The sequence below is a fragment of the Panulirus ornatus genome, chromosome 23 (genome assembly GCF_036320965.1).
Source record: "Panulirus ornatus isolate Po-2019 chromosome 23, ASM3632096v1, whole genome shotgun sequence".
NCBI classification, from domain to species: Eukaryota; Metazoa; Arthropoda; class Malacostraca; order Decapoda; family Palinuridae; genus Panulirus; species Panulirus ornatus.
Window position 1 is genome coordinate 18435577 of NC_092246.1, and position 14127 is coordinate 18449703.

A 14127-nucleotide genomic window follows, 5' to 3' on the forward strand; every position below is an offset into this window, starting at 1 on the left:
CACACACACACACACACACACACATATATATATATATATATATATATATATATATATATATATATATATATATATATATATATATATATATATATATATATATATATATATATATATATACATATGAAAAATGTAACAAATAATTTAGAAAACTGAAACTTCTAGCTTGAAATGAACTGAAAAAATGAATGTCACATAATGGTTCACCCTCTGGCTATGGAAAAGGGAAATGTATAATTTATTTACACAAACGTCAATAGTAGTTTTCATCAATTTAACCACTGTATCCTACTGCCTGGACCACTTCTCTTAACATGAAACTAGAATATTGGCTTATGATGTTTCTCAATTGTCTTCATTACACAAAGTACAACCATATCTTGGATACATGAGGGTAGGTAGTTGGTCATCCGCCATAATAAAGCCTTGACAGACCAAAAAGTTTATCTGGACCTCAACTTTTCCAGTACATTCATGAAAAACACCTTTTTGCTTTCCATCTCTATCACTTTGAAAAAAATGCTCCCTTTATTCACATTTCAATGAAAGAATAAGCTTCAATGTCTAAGCTACATTCTTTTCCAATTTCACTATTTTCTTGTCAGAGCACCATGTATGAAAACTATCACTCCAGTAACACAACTATAAACATTTACTTCCCCTTTAAAAAAGTTCTGGGGACGTCTGTCTCGATACACTGCGATAGAATGTAAGAAAGTAAATTCTCGATTAATATGGGTAAAACTGAAAGTTGATGGAGAGAGATGGGTGATTATTGGTGCATATGCACTTAGGCATGAGAAGAATGATCATGAGAGGCAAGTGTTTTGGGAGCAGCTGAATGAGTGTGTTAGTGGTTTTGATGCACGCGACCGGGTTATAGTGATGGGTGATTTGAATGCAAAGGTGAGTAATGTGGCAGTTGAGGGAATAATTGGTATACGTGGGGTGTTCAGTGTTTGTAAATGGAAATGGTGAAGAGCTTGTAGATTTATGTGCTGAAAAAGGACTGGTGATTGGGAATACCTGGTTCAAAAAGCGAGATATACATAAGTATACGTATGTAAGTAGGAGAGATGGCCAGAGAGCGTTATTGGATTACGTGTTAATTGACAGGCGCGCGAAAGAGAGACTTTTGGATGTACATGTGCTGAGAGGTGCAACTGGAGGGATGTCTGATCATTATCGTGTGGAGGCCAAGGTGAAGATTTGTATGGGTTTTCAAAAAAGAAGAGTGAATGTTGGGGTGAAGAGGGTGGTGAGAGTAAGTGAGCTTGGGAAGGAAACTTTCGTGAGGAAGTACCAGGAGAGACTGAGTGCAGAATGGAAAAAGGTGAGAACAATGGAAGTAAGGGGAGTGGGGGAGGAATGGGATGTATTTAGGGAATCTGTGATGGATTGCACAAAAGATGCTTGTGGCATGAGAAGAGTGGGAGGTGGGTTGATTAGAGAGGGTAGTGAGTGGTGGGATGAAGAAGTAAGATTATTAGTGAAAGAGAAGAGAGAGGCATTTGGACGATTTTTGCAGGGAAATGATGCAAATGAGTGGGAGATGTATAAAAGAAAGAGACAGGAGGTCAAGAGAAAGGTGCAAGAGGTGAAAAAGAGGGCAAATGAGACTTGGGGTGAGAGAGTATCATTAGATTTTAGGGAGAATAAAAAGATGTTCTGGAAGGAGGTAAATAAAGTGCGTAAGACAAGGGAGCAAATGGGAACTTCAGTGAAGGGCGCAAATGGGGAGGTGATAACAAGTAGTGGTGATGTGAGAAGGAGATGGAGTGAGTATTTTGAAGGTGTGTTGAATGTGTTTGATGATAGAGTGGCAGATATAGGGTGTTTTGGCCGAGGTGGTGAGCAAAGTGAGAGGGTTAGGGAAAATGATTTGGTAAACAGAGAAGAGGTAGTAAAAGCTTTGCGCAAGATGAAAGCCGGCAAGGCAGCAGGTTTGGATGGTATTGCAGTGGAATTTATTAAAAAAGGGGATGACTGTATTGTTGACTTGTTGGTAAGGTTATTTAATGTATGTATGACTCATGGTGAGGTGCCTGAGGATTGGCGGAATGCGTGCATAGTGCCATTGTACAAAGGCAAAGGGGATAAGAGTGAGTGCTCAAATTACAGAAGTATAAGTTTGTTGAGTATTCCTGGTAAATTATATGGAAGGGTGTTGATTGAGAGGGTGAAGGCATGTACAGAGCATCAGATTGGGGAAGAGAAGTGTGGTTTCAGAAGTGGTAGAGGATGTGTGGATCAGGTGTTTGCTTTGAAGAATGTATGTGAGAAATACTTAGAAAAGCAAATGGATTTGTATGTAGCATTTATGGATCTGGAGAAGGCATATGATAGAGTTGATAGAGATGCTCTGTGGAAGGTATTAAGAATATATGGTGTGGGAGGCAAGTTGTTAGAAGCAGTGAAAAGTTTTTATCGAGGATGTAAGGCATGTGTTCGTGTAGGAAGAGAGGAAAGTGATTGGTTCTCAGTGAATGTAGGTTTGCGGCAGGGGTGTGTGATGTCTCCATGGTCGTTTAATTTGTTTATGGTTGGGGTTGTTAGGGAGGTGAATGCAAGAGTTTTGGAAAGAGGGGCAAGTATGAAGACTGTTGTGGATGAGAGAGCTTGGGAAGTGAGTCAGTTGTTGTTCGCTGATGATACAGCGCTGGTGGCTGATTCATGTGAGAAACTGCAGAAGCTGGTGACTGAGTTTGGTAAAGTGTGTGAAAGAAGAAAGTTAAGAGTAAATGTGAATAAGAGCAAGGTACAGTAGGGTTGAGGGTCAAGTCAACTGGGAGGTAAGTTTGAATGGAGAAAAACTGGAGGAAGTAAAGTGTTTTAGATATCTGGGAGTGGATCTGGCAGCGGATGGAACCATGGAAGCGGAAGTGAATCATAGGGTAGGGGAGGGGGCGAAAATCCTGGGAGCATTGAAGAATGTGTGTAAGTCGAGAACATTATCTCGGAAAGCAAAAATGGGTGTTTGAAGGAATAGTGGTTCCAACAATGTTGTATGGTTGCGAGGCGTGGGCTATGGATAGAGTTGTGCGCAGGAGGGTGGATGTGCTGGAAATGAGATGTTTGAGGGCAGTGTGTGGTGTGAGGTGGTTTGATCGAGTAAGTAATGTAAGGGTAAGAGAGGTGTGTGGAAATAAAAAGAGCGTGGTTGAGAGAGCAGAAGAGGGTATTTTGAAATGGTTTGGGCACATGGAGAGATTGAGTGAGGAAAGATTGACCAAGAGTATATATATGTGTCGGAGGTGGAGGGAACGAGGAGAAGTGGGAGACCAAATTGGAGGTGGAAAGATGGAGTGAAAAAGATTTTGAGTGATCGGGGCCTGAACATGCAGGAGGGTGAAAGGCGGGCAAGGCATAGAGTGAATTGGATCGATGTGGTATACTCTCATTTGCCCTCTTTTTCACCTCATGCACCTTTCTCTTGACCTCCTGTCTCTTTATTTTATGCATAAATATATAAATATATATATATATATATGTATTTGTATATATATATATATATATATATATATATATATATATATATATATATATATATATATATATATATATATATGTATATATATATATATATATATATATATATATATATATATATATATATATATATATATATATATATATATATATATATATATATATATATATACATATATATATATATATATATATATATATATATATATATATATATATATATATATATATATATATATATATATATATATATATATATATATATGTATATATATATATATATATATATATATATATATATATATATATATATATATATATATATATATATATATACATATATATATATATATATATATATATATATATATATATATATATATATATATATATATATATATATATATATATATATATATATATATATATATATATATATATATATATATATATATATATACATAAGTTATCAATTCTAAAAATCGTAGGCGATATCTGAGTTCATATTCTTCAAACCCCCTTCTCGGAATATCTTCTTGTCTTTTTTCTATATGGATTTTTAGGTGAAAAGATAACATACAGTGTTGGAATTTCGGCTCTTTATATACATATCATGCATAAAAAAGGCATCTGTATATTCACAAACGTTTAACTACCTCAAATGATACCTAGCCAGTCTCCTTGAAAGTTCTCATAATAGTATTAAGGAATCGTATCGTTTTACATTCTAAGTAGGATAAGTTCATCTTCCGTGACTCGTAACATACCTGAGTGATAAAAATGTTTACCTTTTCTCCGACACGATCTAGGATCCTAGAAAATATATGACTACATTTGTATCATAGCAAAATCTGTAATAGAGCTAAAACTCCGATTTTCGTGAATAATGTTCCTTGGCAAGTTCTTAATCATATCACTTAATTTCTTTTGATTTCTAAACATTTCTTATTGATGGTGAATATGTTCACCGTAGTTGTAGACCTTGACGATGGCCTCCTTGAAGTTGGGGATCTCGCGGAAGACACGTTCGTCAGGGACGCGACGGTCCAGTGGGTAGCCGAGGGGCTTCCTGTCAGGGGAAACTCCCTTGACGCCCAAATGGTGGTACTTGGTCATTGTGGGAAGGCCTTCAATGGCTGCGTCAGCAGCACCGTCGGTCACAGCCACCACCAGCATGAACTCCACACCAGCTTCGTTGCCCTTGGGTATGAGCAACCTGTTGGGCAGACCAGTGGCGCTCTCGAACTGTTCAAGATGCAGTTCAGTGCCACCAGCAAGGGCCTCCTCAGTCATAGCCATCAGAGTCTTCATGCTTGGCACGTCAGGTACCGTCACTGAGGCTTCAGCGGACTTCCGGACGATGTGGTTCTCGCCAGGGGCCACTGTTAGTAAATGAAAAAGAAATATCTTGCTATATTAATTGAATAAGCTAATATACAATCATGTCATCATAGATTAAATATACCATGACAAATATAGCTTTACCCTCAGTTACATCATAGATTTTCATTTTCTATTTTCTACGATAATCACAAACTATATCTAGAAATGAAGACATTCTCTACAATTTGAGAGTAAAGGATCTTTTATACTTACGTTTTTTCCAGGACTTGTCTAGTTCGATAGCATGCCAACGACCCTCATCGAATGAAAGCTCAGCACCGTTAGCGTCACGAAGTGGCCAGGCCATGATGCGCACTGTGGCCAAGACTTCTGCCTCATTGTTGTTGACAATATCAATATTGACGGAGAAATCTTTGTGCCTCAGACGTGGCATCATTGCTTTAATTTCTACTTCTGCTTCCGCTCTATCTTCGAAAAGATTGGGAAGGATGATTTCATAGTCTTCCAAGTAGGTCTCCAATGGACCATCAATGGCTATGTTGCTAATGGCCACACCAGGGAGCACAAGTTCTTCTTTAGTATAAGGTGGAAGACTATCTTTATGCTTTCTGAAGAGGTTGTCGATGCGCTTGTGCAGTTTATAGAAGCTGGGATCCCTAGTAGCACCCATGTAGTGCTCCATGACATTGGGAGGCATGCCGTACTTTCCGTGGGGATCAGCCTGACGGGCAATCACCTTGTGAGCCATATTGTTCAGAGAGCCGTAGTATTCAGGGTTGGGGCTGTAAAGAGAGGACTCAATCACATCACCCAAGATAGCAACACCGCGTTCATTCCTAATATCTATGATGGACCCATCCTTGCCAATGATGTATCCATGGTCAATGGCATCGCGGATGCGGCTCTCAAGCTGCACCAACTCACGAATCATGGGTAGACCATCTACATCCACAAGCATGACGTCGTCGGGACGGGATGGGAATGCCACACCATTTTTGTATGAAATCTGAGGAGCGTATCCCTCTTTCAGTGGTTTATCCTCCCGTATTGGCTCGGAAATTTTCAGGTGGTTGGAAATGCGTTCGGCGTCGAAGCGGTTCGTTAGCTGGTGATGTATCCAGAAGAAGATCTCACCCTTACGCTCAATGTGACGGCCGTAGGTGTCTTTCCACCAGAAGGGATATTCCATATGCCAGTTCACGTAGTGGGAACTGAGACCAATATCCTCAGCGAAGTAAGCAACTTTCTGCTCAGGGTTCTTCTTGGTAGTTCTGAAGCCCATTTTGATCATGGCTGGTGTGCCAGTCATCTTGGCTTTATACGCATCCATCATGACTCTAGAATCAATGAAGAAGTGTGGCACGATCTCATAGACGGGTGGCAGCACAAGGTGCTCACCGAGCGGAGAGTGCTTGGCAGCTGCGTACCCAGCATAGATAAACTCTCCCTCGTTCATTCTCTCACGGAAATAGGCAGCATTAGCAACAGCAGTATCCCAGTCCTGGCACTGCATGAAAACCTCAAAGAGCATGAGTGCTTCCTCACGGTCGCGGGTGGTGAGAGCTGTCACAACACGTCCTTTCTTCTGAAGCCTCTCAGCCCTCAGTTCTCCCATCAGTTTATGAACGGCGGCTCCACCGTCAGCGTAGCGGGAAACATCAGCCTCTGGGTCAAAGGTGTCTGCCAATGCCTTCAACCTCTCATCCCGCAAAGGCTCGAACACCTTGTAGAGTAGATAATTGATGTCACGCTGCCTCTGGGCTAAAGCCACTCCTGAAACATACAAATAAAAGCTTCAGAATGAATGTCTTACTATTTCTTTCTTAAATTGAATCTATATACATAAGAAATGTTGAGAGATTAATCTTATTCTAGCTTCGCAGGTTAGAGTTCACAAACTTATACGGATTTTGACTAAACTCTTCACAGCATTTCTGTTGGTGAAAGGTTATAATAATCGTTCCATGAATTTATCATGATCAGCATTTATACTTGCTTCACTCGCTACGCAACAGTTGCTATCAGTAATTTCATTCATCATAATCACGAAACTACAATCCCCTAGTGTGGTTTCCAGTTATTGGAAGTCACTGAATGTAAACAAATATACAAACCAGCCGCAGCAGCTTCATCTCCCTGGTAACCAGCAAGATCTTTCAAGCCGAGTTCGGGCAAGGCAGCGGCCGCAGCCACCAAAGCGAACAACACCAAGACCTTCATGCTGATGGTGCCGGTGGAGCATTCGCGCCGCCTTATATACCACACAAGTCCTCAACGCCGTCCAATCGCCTTGGGTCTTCCAAGATAACAGTAGTTATGTCACCTCTTTCCGTCGCCTCACTTCATACACCGATGACCTCTCCTTATCTAGTATCAAGACCTTTAGTTGTTGTTTGGCATATGTTACCAACAGACTTAGATACATTATTAACCCAATACTTTTATTACAAAAAGGAACCTTTGTAGATTCCTGAATAAACCAGTAAATGTGCCTTTGAACAGATGTTTCTGGGCTTGCACAATTTTCTCTCAATCACGGAATTCGATGAAAATATAGTAAGACTCAATAGAATTTGCATTTTTGAGCCAAAAGCTGCTGAGCTAAGGCGTATGGAACAGTAAATTGTTTTCACTATTTCGAGGAAATTAGTGTAATACTGATAGATATAACTGATAAGCCTGAAAGTCAAGTCAGTTTTTTACATCTGAATAAACCATACTCATGAGTTATAGGTGACCCTGTAACTGATATCTTATTGGCTAAGACATTTTGTCAAGTAGAAGCGCAGAGTTTGCTTTATATCAGCGTCTAAGAATGTTTACCATACCCATTATCTTGCTTCAAAATCTAATTCTGTAATATCAGAGCTGTGCGAAATCAATTTCTAGACAACTTACCTATATTTGATCTAGTGCTTCAGGAGAATCGTTTAGTCACATCAAAGATTATTAACTATTGTTTGATATTTCAACGGAATAGTGTCCAAATTTTGTGACTGCTTGAGAAAGCTGATGTTATCTGAAAAAGACAGTCTACTTCACGGTCTAGTACACTGGTGCACACTGGTATACATTTCTCTTCGACCTTTCAAAGATGAGCTGTTTCATAATCCACCAGGTGCTTGTTGGATGTTTGCTCACGCTGTTTGCTGCTTACTAGGAGATGAAAAGACTATGTTGATAACAGCTTATTACTGTTAATAAAAAGAAGAAAAAAGTCATCTACTACGCAAATTGCCTGCCAAGAACATCGTGGCAGATGGCAATGTTAATGCCGACGAGTACATCATTGTCTCCCACGATGATAAATTTGATTTCGCAGTGTTCGGTAAGTCACATCTTCTTTGGCGTAGAATTGCTTTTCAGTCTCATTGTTACTGAACATTGTTAAGATGTATGACTAACAGGGATAAGGCATTCTGATGCAACAGCACCATAATATAAATCTCACTAACAATTATCTTACTGAAAGCATTAAAAAAAAAAACTGACATAGCTCTACAAGACTACAAATAACAGATGTCAATTAGTCAAGAAATGATAGTTTCCTTAATGCACCATAGTACAGGTTAAGTAGGGCCTTACGACAGCTCACAACTACACCACAGAAGAATTCATTCTCTTACCTCTATACGATTCTCTTGAGATTCTTTTCATCATGCAATACCCCAAGACAATTCACCTACCGACTTTGAGACCTCGCCACTAGACTAACACTCGAACTTTAAGGGATAGTCCTCCCCAGATCAAGATATTACCTTCATTACCATATCCAAATACAGCACTAAAAATGTAAACCTGTTTCTACTTTTTATCATTTTCAAACTTTCCATCGAAGGTGTGTGGTGTTTATGTGATCGTTACGTCTCATGTATTCCACAAATGAGTGAAAATGACTATAAGACAAAGCACATCTTAACTGGTCAAACAAAGTTTTTGGTGCTAGATATTTTAAAAAGAAGCTATTGGCTGTGTGTGTGTGTGTGTGTGTGTGTGTGTGTGTGTGTGTGTGTGTGTGTGTGTGTGTGTGTGTGTGTGAGAGAGAGAGAGTGTGTGTGTGTGTGTGTGTGTATGTGTGTCTATGTGTGTGTGTGTGTGTGTGTGTGTGTGTGTGTGTGTGTGTGTGTGTGTGTGTGTGTGTGTGAGAGAGAGAGAGAGTGTGTGTGTGTGTGTGTGTGTGTGTGTATGTGTGTATATGTGTGTGTGTGTGTGTGTGTGTGTGTGTGTGTGTGTGTGTGTGTGTGTGTGTGTGTGTGTGCGTGTGTGTGTGTGTATGTGTGTGTGTGTGAGTGTGTGCAGTTCCCCTTTTAGTATTACGAGGAAATAACTTTACACTCGTGTCTCTCGTCTCTTAAGGTTGGGTATACAACTATATGCATCATGTCATATTCCTTATGTATCTATGGACACATCCATATCCCAGCTTACTCACGTATCAATGTATATGTGTGATTGCAAAATCGAAACTTTCATCCATATAAAAAAAAAAGATATAAGTTCATAGCCTAATTTCAAACGTAGTGAGATCACATGCCTATACACACCCTCTGCATCATCATGCCAGTCCTCTCACGTGTGGTTTACATAAGTTGAGCAGTACACGATAATGATAACTTATAGCTCACTCCATCCAAGACTCATCTGAAGATAAGGAAACGTCCTCAGGTAAACCAAACCAGCAGAAGTAAACGGCCTACACGCGTACCTGCTTAGCAACTGTTTCTAACCTCGCTCATATGTTTGAGTCAGGTGAACAGATTCGCCATATCCAGGTCTGGCATCATCAGATCTCTGAACAAAAGCGAGCCCGATCTCCGAGTGTCCCACACCATTGTCATAAGACTACCCCCCCACCAATGAGTGTGCCAAGAATTGTCATATGGCAACACTCTCTTTGAATGTGCCAAACTCTGAACATATGACGACTCGATAGTTAAATGCGTCTGTGATTTTCTTGTAAGAGTATATCTAGGGGGATAAGGTGCCTTCATGAGCAATGCTTTTTTTGGTGGAAAAAAACATTATATCTCTCGAAGAAGTGAATTAATTTTGATATTCATATATCTGGTTATGATAGCATTTATATCGTATCTTCGTATTACATGTCTGATAAACTTTCATATTTAATTGCATATGAAAAGATATCTTACATGATATATACCGTTAAGCATCTTGTTCAGAACTGAAGTTATTATGCAATATTAAGATGAAACAGAAGATCTGCAGCAGTCGGAGAAATTCATCTCATCACCAGTGAGATGTGAACACTCAAACTCTTGCTGTTCCAATGCTTGTATTTACATTATTCTCACCAACTACCAGAAAATTAGGATTTATAATGCTCAGTAGTGTCAAAACACACACACACACACACACACACACACACACACACACACACACACACACACACACACACACACACACACACACACTATATATATATATATATATATATATATATATATATATATATATATATATATATATATATATATATATATATATATATATATACATATATATATATATTTTTCTTTTTGCTTTGTCGCTGTCTCCCGCGTATGCGAGGTAGCGCAAGGAAACAGACGAAAGAAATGGCCCAACCCTCCCCATACACATGTATATACACACGTCCACACACGCAAATATACATACCTACACAGCTTTCCATGGTTTACCCCGGACGCTTCACATGCCTTGATTCAATCCACTGACAGCACGTCAACCCCTGTATACCACATCGCTCCAATTCACTCTATTCCTTGCCCTCCTTTCACCCTCCTGCATGTTCAGGCCCCGATCACACAAAATCTTTTTCACTCCATCTTTCCACCTCCAATTTGGTCTCCCTCTTCTCCTCGTTCCCTCCACCTCCGACACATATATCCTCTTGGTCAATCTTTCCTCACTCATTCTCACCATGTGCCCAAACCATTTCAAAACACCCTCTTCTGCTCTCTCAACCACGCTCTTTTTAATTCCACACATCTCTCTTACCCGTACGTTACTTACTCGATCAAACCACCTCACACCACACATTGTCCTCAAACATCTCATTTCCAGCACATCCATCCTCCTGCGCACAACTCTATCCATAGCCCACGCCTCGCAACCATACAACATTGTTGGAACCACTATTCCTTCAAACATCCCCATTTTTGCTTTCCGAGATAATGTTCTCGACTTCCACACATTCTTCAAGGCTCCCAGAATTTTCGCCCCCTCCCCCACCCTATGATCCACTTCCGCTTCCATGGTTCCATCCGCTGCCAGATCCACTCCCAGATATCTAAAACACTTCACTTCCTCCAGTTTTTCTCCATTCAAACTCACCTCCTAATTGACTTGACCCTCAACCCTACTGTACCTAATAACCTTGCTCTTATTCACATTTACTCTTAACTTTCTTCTTTCACACACTTTACCAAACTCAGTCACCAGCTTCTGCAGTTTCTCACATGAATCAGCCACCAGCGCTGTATCATCAGCGAACAACAACTGACTCACTTCCCAAGCTCTCTCATCCCCAACAGACTTCATACTTGCCCCTCTTTCCAAAACTCTTGCATTCACCTCCCTAACAACCCCATCCATAAACAAATTAAACAACCATGGAGACATCACACACCCCTGCCGCAAACCTACATTCACTGAGAACCAATCACTTTCCTCTCTTCCTACACGTACACATGCCTTACATCCTCGATAAAAACTTTTCACTGCTTCTAACAACTTGCCTCCCACACCATATATTCTTAATACCTTCCACAGAGCATCTCTATCAACTCTATCATATGCCTTCTCCAGATCCATAAATGCTACATACAAATCCATTTGCTTTTCTAAGTATATAGTGTGTGTGTGTGTGTGTGTGTGTGTGTGTGTGTGTGTGTGTGTGTGTGTGTGTGTGTGTGTGTGTGTACATTTATACCAAAACTGGTGACTGGGAATACCTGGTATATGAGTAGGAGATATGGTCAACGGGCATTAGCACATTGCATATTTATTGATAGGCGTGTAAAGGAGAGACCTTTGGATGCAAAAGTGCTGAGAGAGGCTATCGGTGGAACGTCTAACCACTATCTTGTTGAGGCAAGTTTGAAATCTTTTTCGAAAAATGTCCTGAAAAAGAGAGTGCTGATAGTAAGTGACCCTGAAAAGGAGACTTGTGAGAAGAAATACCAGGAGAGATGGAGTGTAGAATGGCAAAAGGGTGAGAGCAAATGAGTTCGAGGGAATGGGTGATAAATGGGAGGTATTTAGGGAAGTAGTGAGGGCATGTGCAAAAGATATATGTCGCTTGCGAAGAGCGTGAGGTGGGCAGATTAGAAAGGGTACTGAGTGGTGGGATGAAGAAGTAAAGTTGCTAGTGAAAGAGAGGCATTTGAACGGAACTTACATGGAAGCAGTGCAAATCACTGGATAATAGAGAAAGCGACAGGGAGTTCAGAGGAAGGTGCACTGGTTGATAAAGAGGGCAAATGAGAGTTTGGGTGGGAGAGAATCAGTGAATTTTAGGGGGAATGAAAAGAGGTAAATAAAGTGCGAAAGACAAGGGAACAAATGGGAACATCGGTGAAGGGGGAAAGTGATAACAGGTAGTAATTGAGTCAGGAGGAGACGGGGTGATTGCATAGAAGTATTTTCAAATGTGTTTGATGTTATAATGGCAGATATAGAGTGCTTTGATTTGAATGGTACGCCATGTGAGAGTCATAGAGAGTAGTTTGATGAAGAGAGATGAGATGGCGAAAACCTTGCGGAAGATGAAATGCGGCAAGGTGGCGGGAGTCTATGGTAATGTAGTTGAATTTATTAAGAAATAGGGGTAACTGTGTTACTGATTGCTTTGGTATGGATATTCATCGTCTGTATAGATCATGAAGTGCCTGGTAACCAGCGAGATCTTTCCAAACGAGATCGGGCAAGATAGCCACAGCCACCAGAGCACACAACCCCAAGAATTTCATGCTGATAGTGCCGGAGAAGCTCCCGCGCCGCCTTATATACCCCGCTGGTCCTCATCGCCGTCTGGTCGCCTGGGGTAACCTTTGATAACAGTGGTTATGTCACTTCTTTCTGTCGCCTTGTTTAAAAACTGAAGACCTTTTCACGGCTTTTCTTTTTTTCGCTTTGTTTTATAAAATCAATGACGTGTCAGGTGGAATAAGTTATTATTAGACAAAGGTATGTTACTAATCCTTTCCTATATCTAGACAAGCCCTGTGGATGTGTTATAGATGACCCTATAAAGGCCATTTCTTTTAGATCAGATATTGTGTCGGGCAGAAATGCAAAGTTTGTCATATTTCATCGTCAAATCGGGTTAATGTATAAGTGTTGTTTTCTTCAAGATGAAACTGCAAAGGTGTTTAGAACCGATCAGTAGACTATATATGTACCCTTTCATTTAGAGTTTCCAGAGGGCCGTGCAGACGCGTCCAATAAGATCAACTGATGCGTTTGCTCTAACTGAACAAAACGCTGGTCTTTCAGTAGTCCACTCCATGTCGGAGTACATCGGTTGTCCATTAATCTTTGATATCTAAACGCCGGGCGAGATCATTATCCACTAAGAGCCTTTGATGTGAGCGGACGTTTGTTGTCGGAATGGGTGGGTGTCAATGATCTATAGTGTGAGGATGTGTCGTGACACAGTGTCAGCTACTTTTGTTGATATCTACAGGTGTGTCAGGTCATCAACCTTCTTGCACAAGTCACTGTGAAGTAAATGCAGGATGACGTTGTCTAAACTAAATAATCCTCTACTAACATTCTTACCATCAGTCAGCTGGATAAGAGCAGATCCAAATTAATTCATATATATATATATATATATATATATATATATATATATATATATATATATATATATATATATATATATATATATATATATATATATATATATATATATATATATATATATATACAAAACTTTCGCATAAAGTATAAAAGATTCAAGATTCATCAATTAAAATCTATTTGAATCTCTTCTTCTCATCCTTAAACGACTAATAAGTCCTTAGGGAAAGTTTGCTTAGAGGTGTCAACAAGAAATATCTGCACATTTCAAGATCGTCTGAGACAATAGGTTTACACCAGCAGGCTGATTACTAGGATTGATCCCAAGCTGAAACGATAAAATGTTTAGATAGAGAAAGTGAGTGAGAGCTACTTTGCCTCGGAATGTCATCTATATGTAGAAAGCTCTGGGAACACACCTTCCTTTTGCTAGTGTAACTTATTGGACGCGCGCTCGTGAGGCAAGGGTTGGTTTTGCCACATAGAAAG

General features: G+C 39.9%; 1 protein-coding gene across 1 annotated transcript; it reads right to left on the minus strand.

Annotated features, from left to right (window-relative positions):
• Positions 1-4073: 4073 nt before the first annotated feature.
• Positions 4074-7088, minus strand: LOC139756842 (pseudohemocyanin-1-like). The gene is made up of 3 exons (XM_071676669.1): positions 6948-7088; positions 5086-6606; positions 4074-4871 (listed from the first exon to the last, which is right to left on the minus strand). The coding sequence occupies exons 1-3, from the start codon at positions 7051-7053 to the stop codon at positions 4435-4437; spliced, it is 2064 nt and encodes a 687-aa protein (XP_071532770.1). The 5' UTR covers positions 7054-7088; the 3' UTR covers positions 4074-4434.
• Between the last annotated feature and the right edge of the window lie 7039 nt (positions 7089-14127).

What these genes read in the sequence shown, in the direction of transcription:
- LOC139756842 (XM_071676669.1), bottom strand. Translation starts at nt 7,053, where the DNA reads ATGAAGGTCTTGGTGTTGTTCGCTTTGGTGGCTGCGGCCGCTGCCTTG. An exon ending in AGATGAAGCTGCTGCGGCTG is followed by an intron (nt 6,607 to 6,947) that starts GTTTGTATATTT and finishes TGTATGTTTCAG; the next exon opens with GAGTGGCTTTAGCCCAGAGG. An exon ending in AGACAAGTCCTGGAAAAAAC is followed by an intron (nt 4,872 to 5,085) that starts GTAAGTATAAAA and finishes ATTTACTAACAG; the next exon opens with TGGCCCCTGGCGAGAACCAC.